Raw genomic sequence first — 27,620 nt, forward strand, 5'->3', positions numbered from 1 at the left:
CACTGCCCACCAAGGGCACCTGGGTCCCCGAGCAAAAACAATGCCACAAATGCACTTTCCTTTTCCCCAGGGTAGAACAACCCACACTGCCTTTCCCAGCCACTTACCTGCACTGTGGGGGCCTCATCTCCACCCACAGTGTGTAGGGGCCTGGTTTGGGCAGAACCAGGGCAGTTAGTGAAACTTCTGGTATCAAAAGCTTAAGTTTCACTGCATCCATTCCCCAGTGCCCTGTGTTCATAGCCTATAACAGCCATACAACAGTATCGTACAATCCTTCCTAAGGCTTGGGGGTGAGAGGATATGTGAAGCACCAAATCAGTGCTGTATTTCTTGGCCCAGGAACACGGGCTCAACACCACGACACAGGACTTGACTGTCAAGGCTCAGGGTGGCATTAGAAGCAACGGAATGGTTTAAAGGGTGTGTCTCCAGCCACCCAGTAGATGCTTCCACCACGGCAAACACGTAGCATTTGCCTTGGCAGGTTCAGAGCCATGATTCAAAACAGTCAATTTGCCAGGCCTCACCATAGTGATATCCCAGAGAGCTCCCCCCCTCTGTTCCAGGGGGACTTTATCCACGTGGATCACTTGGTTGCAGTGTAACAGCCTCAACAGTCAGGGTCCACCCCTCAATCACAGGACCATTTTTTCATTTTAAATCTCCCAGTTACGGTTCTTATCTTGAATTCTTGAAGCACTTTTGTCCTATTTCCTCCTCATGTCCTGTAGAGGAGGGGGGTGAAAGTGGCTCAGTGGGCATCTGGCTGCTGGGCAAGGTTAACCCACCGCAGTCCTTTTTTTTGGCACCCAACATGGGGTAGGCAGATTTTAGCCAGTAACACCCCAATCTGCAGTCAAGTGCTGCTGGCTCAGGTCAATCCAGCACAACCCAAACCTTTAAGACATTTCTCATAGCTGGGGAAGGCTTTTGCCCAGAGCAAAGGTCAGGCTTGCCTCAGGTGACCTCTTGACTGAGTTTTTGACTGTAACATCAGCAGAACAAAATGCAAAGCTGCTGAGAAATACACGTGATTAGCACTTCTGCCCACAAGGACAAGACAACCTATCAAGGTGTTGAACACATTCAGTGAAACTTGGTTAAATAAATAATCTTTTAAATCAACCTTTGCCCAATCAAAGTCCAGCCTTACTTATAGGTACAACCACAGGAGAAACACTAAAAGAGAACTCCTGGGAAGGCTACTCTACCTAGATAAACAGGTAAGAAATTTCTTTTTACCTAAATCCCTCTTCCCTTAGAAAACTCCTTCTTACAATCCAAATAACTTTGCATGTAAAGCTTTCATGGGTTAAAAGGAGTAGTATGCAGTGCACTGTAACCTTCTCTCCCTTTCTAAATATGGAGGAATAATCTTTCCCATAAAAACCTACTATTTCTTCAGCTTTGTGTAGCACTGGGTTTGCATGTTAATTTCAGGAATTAGCAAAGATTCCCAGTATTTGTCAAGAAAAACTGCTTTGAATTGTACTTGCAATCAATACAGTCTGATGTGTTCCAAACAATGTCCAAATAATAGGGCAGTTCATCCCTTTATGGAGTTTCTATCACGAAATTATTTGACTGCCAGCACATCCAAAAACTAACTTCTGTCAGTAAAGAGAGGCAAAAAAAAAATTTTTTCCAGTAAAATACAAACCAACTTTGTTAATTGCCTGGACTTTCCAACTGGAAGAAGTTGTCTTCGTTTGTCTCATTCTCCTGTCCTCGTGGATCTTTGGGAGGAGTCCCTAAGACAGTTATTTTTGGAGGTGTCCCTGGTCATACCTGTTGTTTACTTTCAGCACGAGGTATTCCTGCATGACACATTTCACCCGAAACAGAGTTTCATTACAACATAAAACCATGCAAGATTTTAGGTGGGAAGGGAGATTCGCAGGTTGTCTGGTCCAATGCCCCATAGAAAACAGGGCCACCTTAGATCAGGGTCCAATCCAGGTATCTCCAAGGACAAGGATTTCACAGCCTCTGTGGGCACCTGTTCTAGCAGTACCTGACAGCCCTCAAGAGGAAGGGCTGTCCTCATGGCTGCCTAGTTGAAATTTCTCTTGCTGCAGCCTGTGTGTGCTGCCTCTCATCCCACCACTGTTAACTTCCCAGAAGAGTCTGGCTGTGTTCTCTACTCATTCCCACTAGGCTGTTGGAGGAGGGCAGTAAGATCTTTCCTTTACTTTCTCTTCCCAAGACTGAACAAACTCAGCTGTCTCAGTCTCCTTAAACATGGTGTGCTCCAAAACCTAATTCCATCCTCAGGACTAGTTCCAATATGTCAATAACCCGGGGAGACCAAAACTGGACACAGTACCCACATGTGGTCTCCCAGGTGCCAAAGAGAAGGGAACAGTCCCTTCCACTGACCTGCTGGCTACATTCTGACACCACTCAGTGCAAAGATGATCTTCTTCAAAGGTTCACCACTGACTCATGTCCAACTCGGGCACTTGGGTGCTGTCCAGCAACGCTGCCTTCTGGCCAGCCAGCACACAGCCAGCTGCTTGTGAGCAGACAGCTGTGCACGGTCCAGATACAGATTTATTCCTTTTTTTTTTGCCTGTCACAGAGCCAATCCGTTCCTCATGTAAAGTTATCAAGGTCGTCAGGTATCATAAAAATCAGCACATCCACCCTCTGATGCAAACCCTGCACACATTAACAGGAACACTCCAGTTGCAAGGCCTTTTCTTGAAACCTGAGTTTGTTTAGCTGGTATAACTAAGAACAGGAAAGCCTGGTTAAGACAAGGAGGCTCTTCCTTGATTCCACCTGCTCATCCATCTGCAGGGGTTGCCTGGAGAAGTTGTAGAGTCCCAGTCCTTAAAGACTTACAAAAGAGAGCTGGGCCCGTTCAGCCTGGAGAAGCGACGGCTCAGGGGAAACTTCCTAATGCACAAAAGTACCTGAAGGAGGGTGCAAAAATTATGGAGCTGGGATTTTTTCAGTGGTGCTCAGGATAAGAGGTGATGGGCACAAACTGCAACACAGGAAGCTCCACCCGAATGAATGTAAGGACACTATTTTTACTATGAGAGTGACTGAGCACTGGCATAGGTTGCCCAGAGAGGTAGTGGAGCCTCCCTCCTTGGGAGATATTCAAAGTTGTCTGGACTCTGTCCTTGGGAACTGGCTGTAGGTGGCCCTGCTTGAGCTGGGAGGTCAGACCACACATCCTCCAGAGCTCCCTTCCAACCCTGACCAGTCTGCAATTCTGTGAAATTCCATTTTGCCACATAAAATTCCTATAGTGGTCTGGTATTTGTAACACTTAATGCAGGTACTAAATCCTCACCTCAATTTTCACTATGTTTTCACAGGCAGACTCCTTGTTTTTCAATTATGCAACTTGCTTAACTTCAGTTGATATAGGGAGACAACAAAAGAAAAGGGAGAGGGAAAAGGGATTGGTTTCTTCTCCCAGGCCTTGTTGACCAACTTCAACTTCACACAGCTGGATTTCTTGGGAAACAAAATCCCAAGAATTCTGAAGCAAACTCTCTCAACGCATATTTACAGGGAATATATAGGTCAGCTTACTGTTTTTACTCACACATATCTTTTCCACCATGTCTGGCAGAGATGACTTCTGTGCTCCAGCCCCGAGAATGCAAAGTGACGAAAAAGCCCCAGAAGATCTACGGATTCTTCCTGCGCCTTGAGAGAGACACGGCAGGGCACATCATCCGCAACGTGGAGCAGAACAGTCCAGCTGAACAGGCCGGCTTGAAGGATGGAGACAGAGTCCTCAGGGTCAATGGTGTGTTTGTAGACAAGGAGGAACACGCACAGGTACATCCCTGGGATCCACGCTACCCCACGCTACCCCCGTCACCCAGGCCCACGGCCACTTTTGTGAAGCTTTCTCTTCCAGTTTTTGTGGCTTCTTTGGGTAGGAAGTCCAAGAGCTGAGTCAACTGATCTGAGGATCTCCTGCATCACTTATTACTCACCACGGCCATGAAACGTCTCTGGGGGGGCCTCCACAGTGCATAAGCCAGGGGATAAGACAACAAAAACAGTAGACAGTGCAGCCCTTCCTGGGGACAACTTTCAGTTCAACCACTCTAGTGCCTGTTTGCCATTTCCCCTTGTCCACTACAGGTGGTGGAGCTTATCAAAAACAGTGGGAATTCCGTTGTACTCCTCGTTCTGGATGACACATCCTATCACAAGGCACAAAAGGAGGGAGTGAACTTGGAAGAGCTGGGTCAAAAGGCACCAACAGGACAGCAGCAGGAGCAGTCCCCACCATCCACGGCCAACAGAGGAACCACTGCAGTTCCACAACCCCGGCTCTGCTACCTAGTGAAGGAGGAGAAAGGCTATGGCTTCTCCCTGAAAACCACAGAAGGTGAGAGCCTTGGGAGAAGAGATGGCAGATAGAGATAGGTAGGTAGATAGATAGATAGATAGATAGACAGACAGACAGACAGACAGACAGATATTTGGCAATAGGGACAGAAGCAAACACAATTAACACAGGAGGGCTAATAGGGACACACAAACTGTTCTTACTACCAGAAAGTATGTGAGAAGCAGCAAGATGAGTTCAGATCTATCTCTATACAGCATATGCAGTGAAAGGTTTTCTGAGGGCCATGTTTCTTACAGGGTGGAGAAAAGATTAAAAAAAGAGAGATAGAAATAATAGGATATTTTCTGCTTGTTATTTAAGCCCACTTAACAAAACCAAGTTTGCAGTCCCTGCTGAAATACCAGATACATACTCAACATATTATGTTAAGTCCTCTTCCATTCCCTCAAGTCACCTCAGGAATCAGCACACAAGGTTCTAGGCAGCTGCAAGAAACACTTTTCCTGACTTGGAAGTTATTTCGTTAAGAAAGAAAAGGTTTTTGAACCTCTTCCACATAAGCCTTTCTTCCAAGGCCAGTCAACAGAATGGGGAAGTCCTCTGGAAAGTATCACCTCTAAAGAGCATGTTTTGGGATGCAATCTAACTGAAAGACCTAAAAGCAGCTCCTCTCTCCAAAATTATGAGGGACTTGGGTGGGGGGCAGGAATCAAATCCCTTTCAGGTATCTCAATCAGCCTGCCTGCACTCTTGGTAGGGAAATAAACAACTGCTTGGGCTGCAGATAGTGAACAAATGTCTCCCTCCCTTCAATGGAAGTGATTTTTCCAAGACAGAGTAAGAGACAGGGGTGTATCTGTGTGGAATGTTTGTGGTGCTGCTGTGATCTGCGTGTAAGCAGAGAGCAAGAGTCTCTGAGGACATCAGTGCTGAGTTTCCTCAACCATTAAATTTAGGCATATTGCAGTGAACTTACCCCGTGTAACGAGTTTTCATCTATTTTAGGACAGAAGGGGTTGTTCATAGTGGAGCTTTCACCACAAGGAGCAGCTGCAAAGGCTGGTGTCCAAGATAACGATCGCCTGATTGAAATCAATGGGGAAAACGTGGAAAATTGCACACACGAGGAAGTGGTGGAAAAGGTATTGATTCATCCTCTGTTCTGGCCTACTTTCACAGCAACCTATCAGGGCCACTGAGGAGGCAGGTCTGGCCCATTTGAACGCTTCACAGCACATCTTGGGAGCTGCTGTTCCTGTATCATCAATGCAGCAGCGCAGCTCTGGCTTTGGCTCTGTCATCAAGCAGCCTCTCAAAATGCCTCTCAGTGAATACTGCCATCAAGACAGGCCAAAGAATTTCAAATAACAGAACCACACTGCTGCCAGGAACCCTGTTAAATAAATCATGCTCTGTTCCTAGAAGTCCTGGAAATGCTTCCAATGGCAAGAGGGCAATGTGGTTTTCAGGGCAGGAAGAGGGAAACTTTCTGATGATGCAGTCAGCATGGAACAGGGAAAAATTCATAATTTTAGACAGTAGCTCCTTTCTCCTGTTAAGAAGTCCAAAAACTAATGAAAATTACTGTGCAGTAGCTTTCACTAACCAGTCTCAGCTGCAAAGAACGTTGCTAATGAAGCTTCCAGCTTTCCACTACTGGCACTGCCAAAACACAGCTGGAGCTGAAGAGATTTCAGAGAGCCATGAGACAGGCAGCACATACTCTGGCATTCCAGCATCATTCAGTGCACACAACTCATTATGGAACTGTGCAACACCCGAGTTTTGTTGAGCTATTGCAACATCAGCAGCAGACTGACCCTGGTTAAGATGAGTAAAAAGGGCACCCGTTAGAGTAGAAAGGATTAGGAGAAGGATGGACTTGGAGTGGTTGAACAGACAAAAAAAATAAATAAATAAAAAAATCCAAACCTCAGAATCAGTAAAGGAGACAGAAGAGGACCAAAAGTGACAGAAACTTGACTCTTGTCACTGTAATCTAAAATAGTGGTATAGATGTTATGTGTATATTGTAGAGTTTCACATCTATGTAAGCCAAGCACTATCTCCCGAGGCTCACTGGATTATACAGCACTGTATGCCACCCCCATGGCCCCCTATGGGTCCCTCTAGGTCATGAACACAGTATGAAATACAGAAAATTTCCTCATGTCTTACATGCCCAGGATGTTGTCACGGCCCAATTTCTGACTGGAAGTGGGGGGGGTAAAAATCAACTTATAGTAGCATGGCCTACACCTTACAGCTCATTCATCAGCAGCACCCACACACACGCCATGTGTCAGAGCACCAAAGTATCTACGACTGCCACATGCTGTTGAAGGGGTGACATCTGAGACTGTACATGTACTATCACAGGTAAAGAAGTCTGAAAATCATGTTATGTTTCTACTTTCAAATGAAGAAGCAGACCGCTATTTCACAAGCCAGAAGAAGGTACTGAGCAAAGAGAGCGCCAGCCTAGGACTGCTTCCCCTCAGACCGCGGCTCATTGAGATCCAGAAGGGGAAAAGCGGTTATGGATTTTACCTACGGATGGAACAAAACTCTGGTGGTAAGAACCAAGTTAACACACAGACTGTGACATTTGATACACAGCTTCTTCCTGTGCAGTGTTTGCAGGCTTCATTTTCTTTGGTTGCCCAGCAGAAATCCTCCACGGACACATTCCACAGGGCTACACCGGGGAATTGGTCTCATGCCAAAGCGCCTTTCTGACAATTTGCCTTTGCCATGCATTTTAATGTCTTTAAACTCACCAAGCTGCACCTTCACATCAGTCTTTCTTCCCTTCTCTGCTCTCAGACCACGTCATCAAGGACGTAAATCCCGGGAGCCCAGCGGCCACGGCGGGTCTCAATGACGACGACATCTTAGTGGCCGTCAACGGAGAGCAAGTGGATGGTCTGGACCACGAGAGCGTAGTGGGAAAAATCAAGCAGTCTGAGGCAAAAACCACACTGCTGGTCGTGGATAAGGAAACTGATGCCATGTATAAACTGGTAAGAAAACGCAAACTACTGCTAAGAATTGGTAATTTATCATCATCGAGAGACACATGCAGCAATGAAACAGCCAACCTGCTCTGACAGACACTTCTTCAACTTCCAGGAAGTCTCTAAGATATACTCCATATTTCAGCAACTCTCCTTGCATTATACAGGAAGTCTAACTAAATACCTAAATTTTTGGCCTCTTCCTGATTTTTATAGACACTATTGGGACAATTCTAAATTCAAACACATTACAAGAAAGGTTAGTTTGCTGTTAAGATGGCAAATTCAGAGGTAGATGGCTGTATATTTATGAATGAGTAACAAAATTCCCTTCCCACATAGATCAACACTGTAGCTTCCCATTCTGTCAGAAATCAATAGGGAAGAGTTCCTCAGCTCAGCTCAATTCTGAGTCATTAACAAAGTTTCCAACAAAACCTGTCGAGCACGAGAGCCTGAAACAGATTTCACAACAGAAGTTTTTATGTTTAGTTTTATTTGTCACTTTTTTCAGGCTCAAATTTCCCCCTTCTCATACTACTACAAAGCACAAGATTCAACTCCAGCTAAAGTGGAAGAAAGAGTGGAGCTGCACACTGAGCACAGAGGGAACCACAAGCCAAGAATCTGCAAGATGGTGAAAGGGTCTAGTGGATTTGGCTTCAGCTTAAACATGATCAAGAACAAGCCTGGACTGTTCATCAGTGAGGTACTAATGAAGAAGGAGGCACAAGGAAAAGCTCAAGTAGTCTGTCAGACAGCTTCCTCCCTTCCATCCTGCAGATAAATATAAGAAAAGCCACAAAAATCTCTTCTCCAGTGCTCTCAGATAAGAGCTATACTTCCTTAAGTCACAGTGACACTGTTGGTCTAATATAAAAAATAAGCACCAGAAGATTCCTCATTCTAGACATCCAGAGGGAAGGGGAATCCAGCTTTTGCTTTTGCATAATTTTTGCTTTTATTCATGAGACAGGCACACTAAAATTAGTATTTCTGACTGTAGAACATCTCAATTATAGCAGACACCTTTGCCCCCCTGCCCCCCTTCTTTGAATTCCACAGCTGGTGAAAGTCAAAATTCTGCAGTCTCAAATTACACCTGTGACTTGGGGTTCCACTCATCACTAGGGAATCTGTGAAATGTAGTAAAGTTAACTTCAAAGTTATTGGACAGAGACCCGCAAACAGTAAGAAAACTGTCTTTCTACTTCCTTCATGGTTCTACCACACCACATTTCTATAATGTAAGTCTATCAAAATCAAGATGCATCCTAAAATCCCAAACTGAGGACTCCATGTTTATTACGTCTAGGCCCACTGCCCCTCCAAATCCATTCCTGCCCCACGAATCTCCCCTTCCCCATGCTTATTTTACCACCCTGTAAGGAAAGCAGCAGCACAGCAGTATAGCTAACCCTCAGCTGTTAATGCATCTTTCCAAGTTTTATCCTTTGAACTTGCCTCTGCAGGTACAAAACCACGGGCCAGCTGCCAGGGCAGGGGTAGAAAACGACGACTTCTTGGTGGAAGTGAACGGAGTGAACGTGACCAGCGACCCCTACGACAAAGTGGTGGCAAGAATCCAAAACAGTGGTGACAGACTAACGCTGCTGGTGTGCAGCAAAGATGCTTACAGGTACTTCCAGGGCCAGAACATTCCCATCACAGCCTCGATGGCAGATCCAGCCCATGACACTCCCGAACCTCCTGCTTACACAGAAAACCATCTGTCAGAGCCAGAGAGAAACTCACCCGAACCAAGGGAAAGGGTGAGTGATACTGCATTAAGCAGATGCTGAGGGATCACACAGGGGATAGGAAAACAGCTTTTTTCAGGTAGTGTATTTTCCTGAGCTAGGAATTTTAACTTGAGCCTGGGTTTTTGCAAGTTGTTAAAAGAGAAACTGCTAATTATCATAAACAACTCTTCCTTTCCCCACACATAACACAGGTGAGTATCTTTAATGGAAGATTAAATCACACAGAGAATGCACATACAAGAAATTTTATGGAACAAGATAATCCAAACATGGTAATCCTTAACAATGACGGGAAACAGGCAATACAATTGTGGAAGTGCAGGAAGAAGTGCTTAAATACACCAAAAACATAAACAGCTTTTGTGAAAATCAGGTGGAATATTTCAAAATCGATCATTTTGGAGAAGGAACAGCAACTGATGGGTTATGATGACATTTTCTAGGGAATGTGCTGATTTGCAATTATTTTACTCATTTCATGCCATTAGAAAGAATCTGAAGCATGACAGAAGTCAGGAAAGCAGGAAGGTATTTCTTCTCCAAGCAGTCACTTTTAACCCTCCATGTGTTCAGTCTTAAATATTTAAATGCTTGTTTTCTGATCATGCAGAAGGGACAGACAAGGAAGAATAAGACCAATACTGTTACCCGTTCATTTTTCATTAGCCTGGTCTGCAAGTGTCCAGCTACACGTTTTTTCAAGAATTCCTTAGTCCCCAAGCTGCATTTTGCAGATCTGAAGTTAGCACCACTTTTGTGTTCAAATTCAGCAGATACAGGAATTCAACAACGAGAATCCTCCACATTTCCCTCTAAATGTACTTCACCAAAAAAGCCCTTCGACAACAAAAATTATATTTGTTGGTTCATTCTGCCATCTAAACAAATATGTGATTAGTGCAAATGAAAACAGAGGAGTCCTTCAGAGCACTGCAGACTATCAACCATGTTTACAAACTGAAAATAATCAGAACACATTTGTTACTCCTCTGCAGGCAGACTCATCCTCCTCTTCACAATCAGCTGCCTCCACAAGAGCTGCCAGTTACAACGAGGACGACACAAAGTTGTGAGGAGACGACAACAACAAAGAAACCACCTAAATCTTTCTTCAGTAATTTTTTGCTACTACACCTCCCAGAACTTGGCTATTCCAAGGAGTGCAACGCCTGTAAAGGACTGCACTCTCTTCCTGAAATAAACACTTCAGTGTAACTTGCATCCATTTAACACCCTGCAATTGTACTTCATTGGCTTTTTGCCCTGTAAAGTGGGCAGTTACTCACTTAGTGATGGAAAGGCTTAAATAACCACAAGGATATAATTAAGGACTGCAGAAGAAGACGGAAACATTTTATAGATTTGTAAGTATCTCAGCCTTTTAAAGATAAGCTCTTAATAAAGAGCAACTCATTTCTCCCCAACTCCCAGGAGAGGCAGCTCTCCCCCCCGTCCAAGTCCATCAACTCAATCTCAGTGGCAACTCTTTGCTGTACTTCCAGCAATACAACTGCTGTGAAGTGGCACAAGCCAATGTACTCCGTGCATTATGCACCTTTTTCCTGCTAACACTGCAGAAATTCCTTTCAAACACTAAGCTCACTTCATAATTCATAACTCAAGATGGTTAAGCACTGTTCTCTCTCCTCTGCTGTGGATCATGGTGGTTAGAACATAATTCAGCTGTGCAGGTTTGTCTAACCCCAAGTCAACACCACATTGACTTGGATGTGACACAAATGGCTCTGTAACACTGCTGCTGTTATACTTTGCTTCCTTGCTGTACACCAAAGACAATACAGAAATAAACTGTTTAGAGTGGTTATTTTTTCCCCTCTCCAGATCTTACTCTTACCCCCTACGATTTATGTTCCAGAACAATTACAAAACAAACAAAGCCCAGGAGAGTGGCTATGGGAACCTACAAGTTTAAGTAATATGAATAAAATTTGTAACATACAACACAAATAAGACATGGCTGTGGTCTTTGACTTCACACTGAACTGCAGCAAAGAGGAATCCAGAGCCTCAGTTACATTTATGCAGAGAGAGGAAAGAAAGTTGAGACTCAGCAAGAGAAAGTTGATCTCCAGCTCCTAAGGACAGCAGGTACTAATGATACACACCAGCACACACTCCAGACAGAAATGAAATCCTCTCCACTTCTGCCAGGCAGTAAATCCTAACCACTTTCTAGCTGGTATCCAGCCAAATCTTTGGGACTGACAAAAAAACAACGGTGATGCTTGCGTGAGATATTACAAAAGCTTATTTAATTCCACAGACTCAAACATTCAATTCCAGGATTGCCGTCCTCTGAATCCCAATTATGAACTGATTTTCAAAAGAAAAATCACATTTCCTTGGTGCCTTCTATGAAGATGTTGTTCCAATGTTAAGAGGTGTTCCCCCAGACAGCCTATCACACAAGTTCTGATGTCCCTGGGCAGTGGTGCACCAGGGAGTGCCCTTATTGCTTGGCAATGAACTGTCTCACGTTCAATACGTGCACCCTCTTCCCCTCCAGCTGTAGCACCTTAACAAACGAGCCACAGAGCTTGATGGTGACATGTATGGAAGTTCAAAGAGCCAGTTATGCTGCTGGAACACACACAAGAGTCCTGGCTCTCTTCACGTTGTGCAGTCCGCAGGAGTTGCAGCAGTGCAGCTGAAAGGACAGAGAGCAGTGCGCGACTGCAGCTCTGACTCAGAGGGCCATGTGCTTTTCTGGGGCTTGTTTGTGTGCTAAATAGAGAAAGAGGATACTGGAGAGGGCACTAACTAGGAATATGACATCAAACCAACGATGGTAGAAGTTGAACTGGAGCTCTCCCAGGACTTCTGTGATGATGATGCGATACTCCGGGGGCATGCTCATCCGGATCAGGAGCACCGACGACACAAAGTACATACCCTGCAAATTAACACAGCTAATTAACACAGGGAAGGCAGTTATTGCTTCACAACAGGCCGTGTGCCTAAAGGGGTCAGCACACAAAGACCTTATGACATGTATATGCACACATACACAAATGCATAAATGCACACGGGTGTGCCCACGGCTCTGCGTACTCACCATTATCTGTGCTAAAAGCAGAACAATGACATTGGAGGACTTGCTGCTGGAAATGGCATAGAAGAACTAGGAAAAAAAAAAACAAAACACTGGAAATAAGCAGTCAGATAAATCTGACGTGCCTTAGGACAGCATGAAAGGTACATATCATTCAATACCTTTTCACTAGAAAAAAACCCCAAACAATAAAAAACATACATTCTAGAGGGCTACCTGTATCTTACTTTCATAAACCTGCAGTGTTAAGTCTTAAACATCTCCCAAAGCCAGTTGTGCCATGTGGTAGAAGTCACAACACAATATATAGAGAAGTTTAAGCTTAGATACCACAGGCCAGGTCAAGACATTGAGTCACATGTTTCCTGAGTTAACCTTTCCAGTCCTACCAGCAGCTCAAATTAAGTAATCCAAATGCTTTTAATCACCACCTCATCAACCTCACTGATAAGTCTTGGTTACAGCAGCATTTTGAACCCTTGCTTACACTTAACATCTTATTTAACATCGACATATCTCTTCCTGAAAGTCATAACTGAGACTGAGTAGGGAAATTTACTGCTAAAGGTATTTTTCCTACCTTCCTCCTTCTGCAAGTACTTATATTCAGACATTTAAACATAAATGTATTTTCAAAGCTTATACAGTATTTGTCTCATCTACAGGTAAAGATCTGATAATGGATTTCCAGTCTAAAACCACTTAAGAGTCCTGGTTCTTACCTTTGTAAGTGTGATTAACAACCCTCTAATAGAGGTAACAATGATTATCCCAACAAGAATAAAGGAAATGTGCTGAGACCAGAATTTGACCTGTATCAAAAAGAAGAATACAGTTAAAACTTTAGAGCTAACCCCATTGACACCACATTGTATAGCTGCCAATTCTTCAGGGTCTTTGTATTTCCTAATGTACAGATATCCATTGTAGACAGGTTTACATAACAGACATTTTCACAAATGTATTAGCAACTGTTTACTCCAAACACACCAGAAAAACAGATTTAGCTTACACCAACCACAAAGAACCCCATTTTCACAGGGAGATATTTAAAAAGTGTAAATGACAGAACACCTGTTTGCATAAGCAATCAAAATTACTCTGCAGCTGATATGTATTAATCTAAGCAAGTTGTCTAAAGTGATTCCATTTCCCCAAAACATAAAAAGCTAATCAATGCCTCTCTGGCAAGACCACATCACCATCTCAGCATAAAGTCAGTGTGAAAGGAACGTTCATGGTGCATTTTCCCTTCCTTCTCAATAAATCAAAAGCCAAAGACACATTCCCAGGGTCCATCACCTTCTCCCTGTCAGCAGTATGATTTTATTTAGATAAGATATGAACTGCTGAAAAGGCTGTCAGAATTAGTAAAGACTCACATCAAACTGGATTCCCAGGTAATTTACAGTGATCTCAATTCCTCTTGTGACTGGATCAGTCTTCCCCACACGGTCAAACACAATATTGATGGTTGCCTGTGAGAAAGAGATGGATTTACCTTCAAACAAAAAGACAAAAGCATTTCTCTCTGTCACAGTGAGACACATTCATGGCTTAGGTTGTATCACTGAGGAAAGGGGCAGGGGGTGGTCGGATTGTCTAAGGTGCAAAATGCACACTTGTAAGAATTGCTTGTCTAATGCCAAATGTCTGCACAAAAAGACAAATCCAGAGCTGTATTTCAGCCAAGGGCCAGTTTCTTTCAGAATTTCCAGCAGCCCAATTTTAAGGAAACTGAGAGCATTACTTAACAAACTGCACGTATTGCACAAGCTATGCAGGGTATGACCTAAGTCCACATAAAATGCAATAAAATGTTTACATACCATGAAGATTTTCCAGACACAATAGATGGAGAAAAAATAACCCAGAAAGTTAAAGTATTTTCCCTGGAAAGTTTTGGAATACTCTATTCTCTCCTGGAAAACACAAAAGGAGGGAGGGGAACAGAACACAAAAAAATACATCATTTTCACAATCACCCACAACATAAAATTCTAATGGAGCATGGATAGTAGCAAACACAGCCCTACCTTCTACACCTTTAATTCAAATGTTTCTGGACTCATAAGTGTTAATTCAGAAGCTTCTGAATGGCTACTAGGGACATGGGGCAGACTCCAGGATGTATGAGAACTGGAAGGAAACTGTCCTCTAGACCCAAAGCTGAAGAAACATATCCTCACTCCACTATATTACATTTCAACATTTACCTGTCGAACAACTTCAATTTCTGTAGCACACATTCTCTTTCAAACTACTCTGACCTCCCAACACCCATCTGGGCAGTTATTTGCTGTGTACCTTTGTTGCATGCAAGTCAGCTGTTTCCAGAAAAAGCTGCCGACTCAATTCTTCCAGGGCATCCACTTCTTGCTGGATAAGGGACAGATCTGGCAAACCAGCATAGTCAAGGCTAGGACACATCACATATTCTTAGTTAAAAACAGAACATTCTCCACCTTCAGACCAAGGGCCACATCTAAAGGACTGATCACTTTTTTGATCCAGATCAGCTTTTTGATTCAGTCTTCGTGTTCCTTGTTAACACGGCACCCAAAGAAATCCCAAGGATGTACATGTTGCACACTGCTCCAGTTTGAGAAGGTAGGCAGTACACAGTATTTAGGCAGTCATGCAACAAACTCTATTTCCTTGCCTGGGGAACACATCACAGAATAGAACCAGAGCTCTCAAAGGTTGCTGCTCAGTGTCCCTTGTCACTGAAGTGCATCTCACAATATGTCACACTCACATCAGCTTCATAAACAGAACTGCTGAGTAACTGCCCCAAGAGATTAATGGTTACTACAAAGAGCCAAATTCTGATTTTAACAGCTAGTGGGAAAGAAGAGGAAGAAGAATCCTCAGTCTTATACATGCCAACTGCACACTTCAAGTGATCTGACAGAAATCATTGGTAAGTAACTAAGTTAGATAAATACAGCCCCTTGTCTATTCCCTTTTCTCCTTCTACTCCTTTCTCCTGGGTAGAACAACTTCCATTCACCTGTTCCTATCCAGCACAGGATGCACTGACTCTCACATCAGTGATGTGATGGGGCAGATGGCTGCAATGTCACACCACAAAGATGATCAGAGGGCTGGAGCACCTCCTGGAAAGACGGGCTGAGAAAGCTGGGGTTGCTCAGCATTGAAAATGGAAAGCTCCAGGGAGACCTTAGAGCAGTCTTTCAGTACCTAAAGGGGCTCCAAGAGAGCTGGAGAGGGACTTTTGATGGGACTTTTGACAAGGGCATGTAGTGATAGGACAAGGGGGAATGGCTTCGAACTGAGAGAGGGCAAGTTTAGATTGGATATTAGGAAGAAATTCTTCACTGTGAGGGTGGTGAGGCACTGAAACAGTTTGCCCAGAGAAGCTGTGGATGCCCCATCCCTGGAAGTGTTCAAGGCCAGGCTGGATGGGGCTCTGAGCAACCTGGTCTAGTGGAAGGTGTCCCTGCCACTACGGGGGCTGAAACCGGATGATCTTTAGGGTCCCTTCCAACCCAGGCCATTCCATGATTCCCTAAGTGTGCACATCTGTCCTCTGATCTGTACACCTCAGTCATAGTCATGCAACAGCACATTTACAGGGCAGGGCAGAAACACACAACTTCTGCCTGTGTCTAAGTAAAACCGTGTCCAAGAAGCCCTGGCCAAAAGAGCAAACCTCCCAGGAGACATCAGGCTTGAAATGTGTTGAAACACAAATGCTTTGTGACTGTCCCAACTAACCTTCTACCTTTCAAAACAAAGCAAGTTGGATTTGCCTCCCAAGGCAGGTGCCAGCACGCAGATGAAGGATACTTTCACTGCCTGGAACAGATGTTGTAACACTCTTTATCATTCCCCAAAAACCAGTGGGTTTGTTATGCACTTCTCCTCTCTGGAACATTGTCCTGTGAGCCACTGCTATCCTGAAAGAACAGAAAACACAAGTCCTTAGGAATAAAGTATTTCTTATGAAAAATCAAAACAAGAAAAAAGAAAAAAAATTCACCGGTTTCTTAAAAGACAGTGCTAAACTAAATTCACTGCAAACAGATGCCCTCTTTTTTTCCCCCTAAGCACCAACCTTGCCACATAAAATTATCCTGATTAGCTCTGGAGTTGAGCCCAGATCTAATCAAGCAAGATTCAATGAGACGCTTCCCAAGTCTTCCATTCAGGACCCTGTTTCAATCCTTAAGGGGATTTAAACCCAGTTAAAAATAAGAATTCAAATGGATTTCTCAGTCATATGATCAGTTTCTTTCCTTTCCTCAAACACATGACTGTGTTATCTCAAGTTCAGGAACTGGAAGACCTCTCATGTTCCTCTCTCCCTTTGGACACCTCTTCTTTATCACATCTGCTTTCTCCATGGACCTGGGAGCACTGGATGGTATGCACAGCACTCTCTGATATGCTGTCACTCACTACTGGGCTGCATGACAAGCTGTTATGAAGCAGAAATACACAAATCCACTATTGGACTGAACTAAAGGCGATCCGAACGTGACTCCTGAACCTCGTTCCAACAGCACAGCCGCCCATCCTCTCTCACGCTCCCCTGTGCACCACAGCCCGATCCCCACCAGCAGTGCTGGCTTCTGGTCTCGTTCCCTTGCATTTCTTCCCATGGCAATTTGTGAGCCAGCTATCCACTCCTAAGCTGAAAACTATTCAGAGGATTGTCAAGGTGATCCATGATTGAACAGCGTTTAGGCCCTTTCCTGCAGCTGCAGCCAGTGTTGCTACATTTGGTGCTGAGCTTCAAGGTTGACAAGCAGTGTAATATAAAAAAAAAAAATAAAAAAACTGTTTCATCATTTCTCTTTCACATCCAGCACAAGAAACACCCTTGGGGCACCTAACTTGACACATATAAAAGCACACACGGTCACAGACCACAAATAACAGAGATCTCAGAACAATCCAATTCATCCCGAAAGCTGCCAAATGTAAGGAATGCATTTTTAATCCTTGCTTTCTTCCCAGAATCCAAGTCACATGTTCCATCCCACATGATCCACAGCACTGCAGCAAAAATGCAGCAATGTCAAGGTGAAGCAGAAGGCTACAGCTTTGCAAAGGCAAATCTTTTCTTTTGAGAGGTGACAGGGATCTCTGTACCCACCCAGCAGTCAGGAGTCCTGGAGACCTCACAGAAAGGATCCACAGGTAAAACCCACACGCTTTGTCAGTGTAGATTTGTGATGCATCTGTGTCAGAGCAGCTGATCTGACTCTAACATGAAGCCCAATGAAGCAATGGTGTCACAGAATCCAGGCAATTCTAACCTGCGGCTAAGTTATGTCACACCTGCAAGGATGAGTATAAAGAACCTGACAGCCCTACAGGTGAGTCTCCATAATGTCAAGATCAGCAAAAAGATCAAAAAAGCTTTATGTTCTATTGCCTTACAACTCTTGTGTGCACTGGTAAGTTCTGAACTATCAGTGGCCAGCAAGTAACTGACAGTTTATGGTACTGTAGCATTTACCCTACACTGTAAAATACTGCTACTCCCACTTGTTCTGCAAATGATTTGCAATGCATTTGGACTGGTAGATGGCTGACTTTTCAAATTCTGCTTTATCTGAGCAAATAGTCCAATTATGCAAGCCACTGCTCCCTGTCAAAGTAAAAAGAGAACAAAATCTACAGAATTCAAGCTTCTGCTACTTCTTGCACATTTCTGAGACTACATAGTTTTGGGGCTTGTTTGGGTGTTTTTAAACACATATACATGAACTTCAGTATAATTCCCAAGTGATTAATACATGTTAACATGGCTCTTCATAATGGTTAGAAAATTGCTATATGCAGAATATTTCATGGCCATAGAAAGGCAAGAAAGTTGAAAGTCCCAGACATCCTTACTTTTACTCCAACATCACTCTCCCTGGACCAGAGGTCCAAAAACTCTGTACAAAACAAAACAGCACAGAGTCAGAAGCAGCACTACACAACCTCTTTTAAGTCCAAAGCTGGTATTTTAGTAGGCTTCCAGTCAATTAAATCAATTAAACCTGAGTAATTAAATTCTCTCACTACTTAACATCTCACACATGACCACAAATACGCAGTAAACAGTTGTTCACCACTTAACATTTTCCAAGGGGAAGAAGGAGGTTATGCTTTAACTACACTTTCAGCTGCTAATACTGTTTAGCAGATAAACATGTTGGTGATAAATTCAGCAAGGTTAGACTATCTAAAAGCTCCCCTGCTTATGTTAAAAGGTTCCATTAAAACAACAGGGCACCAAAAGTAAAGTTTATGGGAACTGCTGTGAGAATTCAGTGTCAGACAGTCAAACCTTTGAATTGACTATGGCAATTGTATTTATTCTGCACAATTAGTAAGGCATGCAACACGTAATTTGTAATGGCAGACAAAAACCTTTTCAGTGTAAATGAAATGGCACTGTTTCCAAAGCAGTTTTTTAGCTTGGGGTACCTGGAATAAGCCAAACCAGCACAGGCAGAGTTCTGATGGCACACTTATGTACTATACTATATTCACATTAGCAATATTTTGCAATTCTGCAAAACTTACCTAATGTAAACCTTGCCATTTGCAAGAACATAGCTGTGTCCACAGCAGCTCACTGCCCTGCTTCAGTTTTGACCAGAACCACCAGATCCACGCAGCAGGGAAGTGCCCCCTATGTATGGACCATTTCTGTCCTGACATCACCAGTAAGAGCCAGCTGCAGTGGCCTCAGGGTTCTGACTCAGCAGAGAGAAAGCTGCCCACCCTACAGACTAGTTATGCTGCCACCAGAGAGTTACAAATTGTCTTGGAAGCCTAATCTGTGCCACTGCACTCACAAAGGACACTATTTTGTGCACACTATTATGTCTGGGAAAAAAACCAAAGTCATGTATCAGGCCAGAACAAAACACCACACAGCTCACCCCAATTCAGTCATCTGTTTCACTGGAACACACAGCCCTGACAGGACCAATAATTTTGGTGATTTCAAGAACCATCTTATACCATACTGACTGAAAATCCTTGAAATAAATAATGTCGTGCTACTGCTGCCTTCTCACCTTTTTTTCTTGCTAACAATCATGTCCATAGTCTGAAGGAGTCGTCGCTCCAGAGCCAGAATATCTGCATCTGTCACATTCCTGCAAAATGAAGACACCCAATTAGGCCTGCTATCCCATTTCAGAGGAGATGTGCACATGCCCACGAAACAAAGAAGGGAGAAGCCTGTATAAGGAGAATATCCTTCAGCAGTGGAAGTGGTTCTAGCACATAGACATGGTGATAGCTAGATTCAGAAAAAAAGCAACAAAAGAACTGGAAACAATGACACGGGAAAAGCAGAAGAATCATCTCAAAAAGCTGTACAAATATTTCATAAGGCTGCAGTTACCTGAGAAAGTAGGACATGTAAGTGTATGGACAGTTGACAGCCCCAAATCCTGACAGCAAAGCCATGAGTGTCACCCCAATCACACCAACGCGGCTGATGAGCTGTTCTATAGACAGGATTCCTGAGAGAGGGAAAACATGGCATTAGTAACCTTGCTCTCTTCACTCTGCTCCACACTTGGTGCCTTCCTAACATAGTACAGAGCTCCTTAATTAATCCAACTGCCTTTCCCCTGCAATGACCACAGGTAACAGGAAGGACAGACAGGGACTGTAAAAAAAAAGGAAGTCTCTCTCAGAAATCATGTTACCATGCTTAGAATCAGGGATGGGAAACTCCGGCCATGAAGAAACTTAAGACAGATACATGGAAAGAAGTAACAGTCAAAATTTTGGTTCCAAATTAATAAAACATAATGATTGCCCTTTGCTGAGGTGGGAATATGGATGATCCACCAGACACTATAAAGGAGACATCCTCCACAGACACTTCTGCAATTATCAGGATTAGAGTCACCAGACCAGCTGGTCCTGGCAAACTGGCCTAAAAATGCCTGGAGACAGAGAGGAATCCCTATTCTGTGAATTGTCATTAGAAGGGACCCCTCCACATCAGATCCAAGTTGTGCTTGTAGGAGAGTGGAGGTATGTCAGTATGGGAAGCTTAAGCTGCTCCTGGCTGTTCAGTATTCATCTGGTTGACACACACAATTGTTGAGGTGAGCGCCAACAAGGTATTCCACCTGAGCACCAGGTGGACTCTAGAACATGTAATTCAGCATGAACATCAAGCCTGTGCTGTAACCAACACCAAGCACTGAAGCTGCATTTATTCTTAAACACAGATCCCAACCTGTCTTCTCGGGATACAGTGCCACGTCCTAGTAAACAGCAGTCACTTTTGAGGGAGGTAGTTACAGAGCAGCTGCCACACACAGCACATTTGGAGCTTATACGATTGCAAAGCTGAGATGGCCGAGCGCCAAGCCACATTTCATGCTTCAGAGAAGTGGAATAAATGATGAAAACAAGGCAAAAAGACTTCACAAAGGGAAACCGAGACACACAGTCATGTGCAGCTGCACAGAGATTTACACGAGCTACAGAATGTGCTACAATACACTGGCCTTTTGCCCCACACACTGTCAGACCGCAGCAGCTAAAAGAGAGGTGCCTTCAAAATGACATGACATTCCACTGGTTGGAGCAATGCTTCCCCACAACACTCACAGCAGCCCTCTTGTGATCAGGCCAGATAAAGTGAATGTTTTATCCACTCAGATAAAGGTAAGAGCTTTATCAGAATGCTAGTATGTAATTAAGCATAACCTTCCTTCTACTACGAGCTCCCAAAGTCAGGATGAAACCCTGCAGCAGCCCTGTCTGTACAGGCAGGACAGCAGCACCACAGCAGTGAAGCAGGGAATCCTTTGCTCGTAGAATCATTTGCTCTAACCTTATGTCTACACCTGGTAGGATAAGGCACTGTGCAACTGTTTATGATCCCAGAAAGTTAAAAACAGAAAACACCCCACTACCAGTTCTGCAAATCTTCACATGGTGGGTGGCCTCCCAGAACCTTCTCAGAGACCTGAAAAGGATTACCTAAACCCCGTGGCTAAGTTCCCATTGGGTTATCCCATTCTGCCAACTCAAGCACCTTCTGCAGCTCACAGTGGATGCACCTTTTCCTTGGCAGTGGAACACTGGGCAGGGGGATCTGCACTGTACACTACCTGCTGTATTCCTGAGGCAAATGACACAATTACAAAACACGGATACACACTCCCTCTTAGAAAAGTTTTAGGATCACAGATGTAAGGGTGAGCAGCCCCTACAGTAACTGGTGTCCTTCGATTTTTTCTCTTACAGATTAGTACAGAATGAAGTAGCTTCCTAGAGAACAGGAAGACTAAGCTGACCATGATGTATGCAGACAGAATTCACCAATTTGAGGGAAACTGGGTGAATTTCACCTGTTGAGAAAAACACACAAACGATTTTCCAACACAGGCTTTAAGGGCAATGTGAGCTCCACAGGAAACCCGGGTGACAAATAGTGTGGTTCTACAGCACACTTGGGTGCCTCAAGGATTCAGCACAGCCAGGCACGTGCTAACAAGCTCTGTTGGACCCAAACAAGCCCAAGAGCACACAGTATCTTCACGCTGCGTTGGTTCCACGACTGCTACACAACTATGCCCGAGCTAATTCGGCCCATAAATAGCTCTGGCACCCAGCAGGACTCACCAACTCACCCTCTAACAACACCAGGCAACTGCACTACCCCTGGGCTCAGGCAGTGCATGGATCTGTACCAAAGCCAGCACACACATTGCCAGGCCTGTTGCTGGCCACAGTCTGGTGTTTAGGCTCCCCCTGACATGTTTTGTCAACTGGACAGCCACGCATGCTAAACTGATCTGATTTCAGTCACAGGAAACAATAATCTGACAGAAAAAAAAAGTCAGGTGAAGGGTTGGTTGATGATTCACTTCTTAAATAAACTAGCTTTGGTGTCCACAATAAAAGAAATAAGTGAATAAAAATTGTGATCAACTTTCTGTGGAGATTTTTGTGTCCTCAAAAAGTGTACTTTCATAGTCTAGGTTCAGCAAGGACTCACTCACTTCCCTCAGGTATTCCTGTGGTAATGAAAGAAAACTCATGCAAATAATCCGGGTGTATCCACCCATTTCTGTCAGTCTGACAACCTTCAGGTTGCAGATTTCAAAGCAGAGCAGACCCTCAGTTTCAAGAACTACTTTCTACAGTCCCAGCTGTAGAGATGAGATAATTATAGCTCCAAGATAAAAGAGATAACAAAGCCTATTTGTAGGAGGGGAGGAATCAGCAAGAAAATGAAACTCACCATGTTTTGGGCTGAGGATAGGAAAGGGATCCCCCAACTTCCAGAAGAAATACATGAACGTCAACCACAGAACACAAGCAAAAAGGAGTTTCTGTCTGTGCACTAATGCAGAGGGGAAAAAAAAGCAGTATTTAAAAGAGGTTTTCCCTTTAGGGCTTCTTCTAGCTTGCAAAATTGCCACACTGGTCTAAAGGCTACTTTGAGCACAGGTGGACAAAGCAGGTGAGAACTGACAGAGCTACAGCTCACGGTGTGCACCCCTTCACTTCCCACAGTCTTTCTGATGCTGTGTGACCCTGAACGTCAAACTTAAATATTTCATCTTCATGGCAAAACTACACATTTAATACCACCCTCCATGCCTAAGCTCAACACAAAAGAGCGATGAATATCAATAGCTCAAGGGTTAAGTGTCCATTAGAGCATGGAAGAAGCCTCATCCAGACAGTAGAAGCTAAAAAAAAAAAAAAGTAATTTATTCAGCTTTTCTGCCTCAAGACTTGATTTATTTAGCTTCTCTGCCTCATTTCTTTTGCCCCCTAGCAGAACAACACAGCCTTGCCAACGGTTCCAGAGTCTGGCTGCAAGCTTAAAATTGCAAAGGAACAAATTCCAGTAATACCACTCTAAAGTGCCCAACTTTGTCGAAACCCATGAAGAAAAGCAACATTTGTTGGGGTCATGTAAAGCATTTCCTGGCTGTTCAATGACCACTTCATGCTAAAGCATAAAGTTCCAACGAGAAGCTATCGAGGCAGAAGACAGCCAGAGGAAGGAGGGAGCAATGAGAACAGTGACCAACACATCTCTCTGTCCCAGAAAAGATATTCCTCACTTGTATCACCAGTCCCAAGTTCTCAGTTCCACTGCCACAAACCAAATACTCACACAATCTGATATTGCTCACAACAAAGTAACCAATGTAGAAGGGCACCATGAAGACCAGGATGAGCAAAATGACACACAGGTTCAGCTTCCAGTGAAAATATCGAGAGCTGAAATAAAGCCAAGGTACTGATTAGCAGGATATCATAATACAACACATCTCCCAAAGAAAATCACAGGTCAAACAATCCTTTCAACTACATCATGCCTTGAATAACATTGGCCTAGCACACAGAATATAAAGGATTTTTTTGCATTTTTTGGGGTTGGGGAAAGGGGCTTGTTTGTTTTGGGTTTATGTTTAGTTTTATTTTTAAATACAGAGCTCAAGAATGTGTATTTCAAAATTAACAACTATCTAGAAAAACACACTGGGCTACTTTATCAAATACTGTATCTTCTGTGGTGACTAATGCTGGTTGCAGCAAGATTCATGTAACTGACTGCTCATCTAGTTGAAGAGTAAATCAAAACTAAGTATAAGCAGTCATTAATTTTCTAATTAATGGTTGAGTCAAAACAGGGCTAAAAATTGAAAAGATTAAAAATATTAAATGTTGATAATTCAACATGTTTCCCTTCAGAGTGAGTTGTCTCATCTGCAAGACTTTGCAAAGCAAGATTTTTAAAGAGTATTGATCATTTTGATCAAATGAGATTGGTCAAATGCAGATGAGATTCACTTGGGCTGAACTAACTTTTCACTTCGCTTGAATAGAAAAACACATGTCCCATTCCCAGTATTAACTCATATCCTCTTTGTGCCTCAGGGAAGAAGAAATTATGAGGATCCTTGTCACTTCTTTCCTACCTAATTCAGAGGTAAACATTTTCACCTATCCCTTTACTGAAGCTTATAAAAACATTCTCCCAAGTGACCTCTCTGGTTGCAAGGTCTACATACTAATAACATACAGTTAGAACTAACATTACCTTTTATCAGCTCTGTATTTCTTGCCTTTCAACTCCTTTGACTGCTCTCTTATACTAGTATGATGAGACAGAATAAGGAGAAAACCAACTTGGCCTGTACATGTTACTGTTCTATCTCCTCTTTCCTACTGACTTCCGAAGCAGACAGTCTTTAACATCCTCTTTACATAGAAGTCCTCACCCTATGGTCCAGGCAGGATGCACCTTTGATTCACAAATCCTCTGTTGTTACAGACCTTGCTTTCACTCCACAACCAACCTCACATCTTATTCCCTGCTCTGACCAGCACAGAAAAACTAGTGCTTAAAGTTTCTGTAGTCCTTTAACATCTGTAAAGTGCTCTTCAGCAATGATCTAAAGCTTCACAATACTCCCATAAAAGAAACTGTTCCTTTTAACTTCACAAATAGAGAAAGTCAAAGACTAAAGCCTTGCACTAAGGATCTAGACCACGCTAACAGTGATTGCACAGAAAATAGGAAGCTTACGGATTCTAGTCTCATGTTCTGCCAAATTAATAAATGTTGCTGCACAGACACCTTCGCTGAGTTGTTGGTAGTTTCCTCACATGTTTTCCCCAATCCAAGACTAATCCATTAGTAGAGAAGTTAGCCTGAAGATGGTGTAGAACACAAGGTAGGCTAGTCCCTGAGGGGGCTCCCAGACTCACCTGCTGTTCAGCACTCCCAGAATCTCAAAGATGATGAGCTCAAACATGGTACAAGAGAAGGCAAAAGTCACAGAGAAGATCACCTGGACCACATACTGTCGAACCTGCAACGCAGAAAACAATCCAGAGACATCAGGTATTTCCATTCCTGGAATGGCTTCCTGATATCCCTCAGGTAGCAAACACAAATCACAAGGTGTGATGGCCCACAAACAGGTCTCTTGCACCCTTCCTTTTATCTAATTAGGGTGAAACCAAAATCCTGTTGGAAACCAGAGGGAAAACTCATAAGCTAACAGAGCTCTTAGACATTAACCTGAGATTTAAAAACAAAATCCACATCAGACAAACTGTTGGGTCTGAATCTGGCTCACACTTAAGCCATCTCTGACCTAGACCACACTCTCTTACCCGTCTAGGAGTAAGAGAATGTGGCATTTTTATCCCATCCCATCCTCACAACTAATTCAGCCCCAATGAACACATCTCAGTTTAAAGTTAACCACTGAATTTCATTTTGTCTCAAAAATTTTACGACTGTACAAGATAGGTCTACTCAAGCAAAAAGCAAACCAGTCTCCTATTACCCCTGCATATCCTTCATATTTCTTTTTATTTAACAGCAGCCAGTGTGGAAACTTTCACTGGCCCCAGAAGAAGCCATTTCCTCAGATATCTAGGAAGCACAAGAGGGAAATTCAAAAGAAAGGAACTGCAGACACAATTCAAAATAAGAAAAAGGAGATTAAAGAGAGGAACAAGGCTAAATGCAGTTTTAAAAATATTTCTATAACTGGGAGTAATTTTTAAGACACGGACTTGTAACGAAAGGTTCCTTCTCACCTCATAATCCTTGAAGAGCTTACGCATGAAGAACAGCCACCCAAATCCAAAGAACAGCACCTGCAGAAGAGATGAAGCATTGAACACCTGCAGAACACAAAGCCCCTTCCCTACGGATTGTACATGAAACACAGGAAAGGAAAAGAGCTGGGCCAAAGTACCCAAGATCCAAAAAAGACTAAAACTTGCCACAGTACCATGGAATAAAGTGTATTTTACATATCCAAGTGTAGCAGATATAGAAGGTTATGGCCTTATGGAGGATCCAGTCAAGACAACCCAGTTCTGTATTCCTAAATTCTCAGAATTCCTTAGTTCCTGGCCTGCCAGGTTCCCTTGCACTGTTGATTCTTGTTTCACTCTTCTAACCTACAGAATTAAAGCCCATAGTTTTTTTACAGGAAACACAGTAATGGAGGCAAAGCAAACACTTGAATGTCCAACACATACACATCTCCTAGAGATGAGTAAATTTTATTAAGATATCCGCTGTTTCCTTAAGACTAGAAGTGCATTTGATTTTTCTGGAGGGGTCTTTACAGCACAGTTGTCACTCACTGACACAATGTGAGTGAAAAGTGTTACAAGCATCTCTAAGGCAGGGAAAAGGCAGCACTGAATGCCTCAAACCACAGTCTGGAGCTGCAGAAAGCCACATGGACAAGGCAGGTGAAGCAGGAAAAAACAATAACATTTTGCATTTCTGTGGCTGTCAGAGCACTTTACAAAATTTGCTTTAAGTTTCAGCACACGCCTGAAGAGACCAACTTAACATCACAGGCATTTTGCAGATGACTTAAATGAAAAAAAAACAAATTGAGCAAGGTGGCCAAAACTGCAATTACACAGCTGCAGAGAGCAAAAGGGGACTGACTGTGTTGTCAGGCCCCCTGTGGGCAGCTCCATCTACTCCTCACAATACTGAAAAAGCAAGTGTAATGATTTAAAAGAACCCAAGCAAAAAGAGAATGCAGAGGATATTCAGTATCTTTTTACAGAAGTAGCTCTGACCAAGGCAAAGAGCAGAATATGTCAGACATCATGGAATAAAGTCAGTTTATCTCCCCAGAGCACATGGAAAAGGCCAGAGCATTCTGGTGGAGATGGGGAACTTTCAAAGACAAAACCAAAGAAATGCCTGTGGATTATTTCCCTGCACATCAGGAGTTAGCACAGTGGCAAAGGTAACAGACTAACACGATTTACAGACAAGGAATACCTGGAATGCTGGGCAGGGAAGATCAAACACAGGTGCCTTGAAAGAGGAACTGAAATAGGAATGAGGTCAAATGAGGTCGAATGACTGGCAACAGCTGGCAAAACTTGTTGGAGGAGGACTTCAGACTTTAAAGCAGCTGCTTGCAAAAAGGAAAGATATTCCACAAGCCTCCTATCTACAGGTCATAAGTTAAAGAAGCATGATAAGTGAATGAGATTTACATAAAGTAATTCCACATTTTACACTGGGAAGAAGGGAAAAGGTAGAGTCAAACTCTTTAAAAAGAAATGAGTAAAAGAAAAAGATGAGGAGATAATAACAGAGAAAATTATAGAACAAGATTAGATTTCCCTTGCATTAGGGACTGAAAGCACAGAAGGACATTATTGTAACTGTTCACAATCTAATCAGGTTAAAGTGATGTATAAAGTCAGCAAAATCTTGAGCTTTTAACACTTACATGCAGTGATTTAAACACCTCACTTGATACTGTTGAAGATGATGAGATGAGAAGCTGCCACCAGAAATTAAAGAAAAGCTATTAGATAAGTTAGATCTCAGAATTCAAAGGAAAAAAAAGGGGAAAGTTTTTGTTCTGAGTGAATTGCTAACAGTATCAAAGCTGTGAAAA

General features: G+C 43.2%; 2 protein-coding genes across 6 annotated transcripts in view; one reads left to right on the plus strand and one right to left on the minus strand.

Moving 5' to 3' along the window:
• The first annotated feature begins 1,159 nt into the window (after positions 1–1,159).
• Positions 1,160–10,516, plus strand: PDZK1 (PDZ domain containing 1). The gene is made up of 9 exons (XM_027692581.1): positions 1,160–1,226; positions 3,596–3,807; positions 4,120–4,369; positions 5,339–5,475; positions 6,713–6,908; positions 7,160–7,356; positions 7,865–8,059; positions 8,823–9,122; positions 10,109–10,516. Exons 2-9 carry the CDS (start codon positions 3,598–3,600, stop codon positions 10,184–10,186), a joined length of 1,563 nt encoding a protein of 520 aa, XP_027548382.1. The 5' UTR covers positions 1,160–1,226; positions 3,596–3,597; the 3' UTR covers positions 10,187–10,516.
• A 429-nt stretch (positions 10,517–10,945) lies between these two features.
• GPR89B (G protein-coupled receptor 89B) overlaps positions 10,946–27,620 on the minus strand; it is an 18,228-nt gene continuing 1,553 nt past the window's right edge. For 3 of the 5 annotated variants that reach the window (XM_027692582.1, XM_027692585.1, XM_027692586.1), the window contains exons 2-14: positions 25,771–25,830; positions 24,928–25,031; positions 23,327–23,433; positions 22,439–22,540; positions 19,568–19,688; positions 19,236–19,316; positions 16,000–16,109; positions 14,494–14,591; positions 14,016–14,108; positions 13,569–13,664; positions 12,909–12,998; positions 12,190–12,255; positions 10,946–12,027 (exon numbers count right to left, since the gene is read on the minus strand). In XM_027692582.1, coding sequence (XP_027548383.1) covers positions 11,821–12,027; positions 12,190–12,255; positions 12,909–12,998; positions 13,569–13,664; positions 14,016–14,108; positions 14,494–14,591; positions 16,000–16,109; positions 19,236–19,316; positions 19,568–19,688; positions 22,439–22,540; positions 23,327–23,433; positions 24,928–25,031; positions 25,771–25,830 — 1,335 coding nt within the window. In that variant the 3' untranslated portion in view covers positions 10,946–11,820. The remainder of the gene's footprint in view (positions 12,028–12,189; positions 12,256–12,908; positions 12,999–13,568; positions 13,665–14,015; positions 14,109–14,493; positions 14,592–15,999; positions 16,110–19,235; positions 19,317–19,567; positions 19,689–22,438; positions 22,541–23,326; positions 23,434–24,927; positions 25,032–25,770; positions 25,831–27,620) is intronic. The other 2 variants (XM_027692583.1, XM_027692584.1) reach the window with 2 other exon arrangements.

Source organism: Neopelma chrysocephalum, unplaced genomic scaffold, assembly GCF_003984885.1.
Source record: "Neopelma chrysocephalum unplaced genomic scaffold, ASM398488v2 Primary Assembly neopelma1_87, whole genome shotgun sequence".
NCBI lineage: Eukaryota > Metazoa > Chordata > Aves > Passeriformes > Pipridae > Neopelma > Neopelma chrysocephalum.

Coding starts and splice junctions, on each gene's coding strand:
- PDZK1 (XM_027692581.1), top strand. CDS start 3,598: ATGACTTCTGTGCTCCAGCCCCGAGAATGCAAAGTGACGAAAAAGCCC. Junction 4,370..5,338: donor CTCCCTGAAAACCACAGAAG/GTGAGAGCCTTG, acceptor CATCTATTTTAG/GACAGAAGGGGTTGTTCATA. Junction 5,476..6,712: donor ACGAGGAAGTGGTGGAAAAG/GTATTGATTCAT, acceptor GTACTATCACAG/GTAAAGAAGTCTGAAAATCA.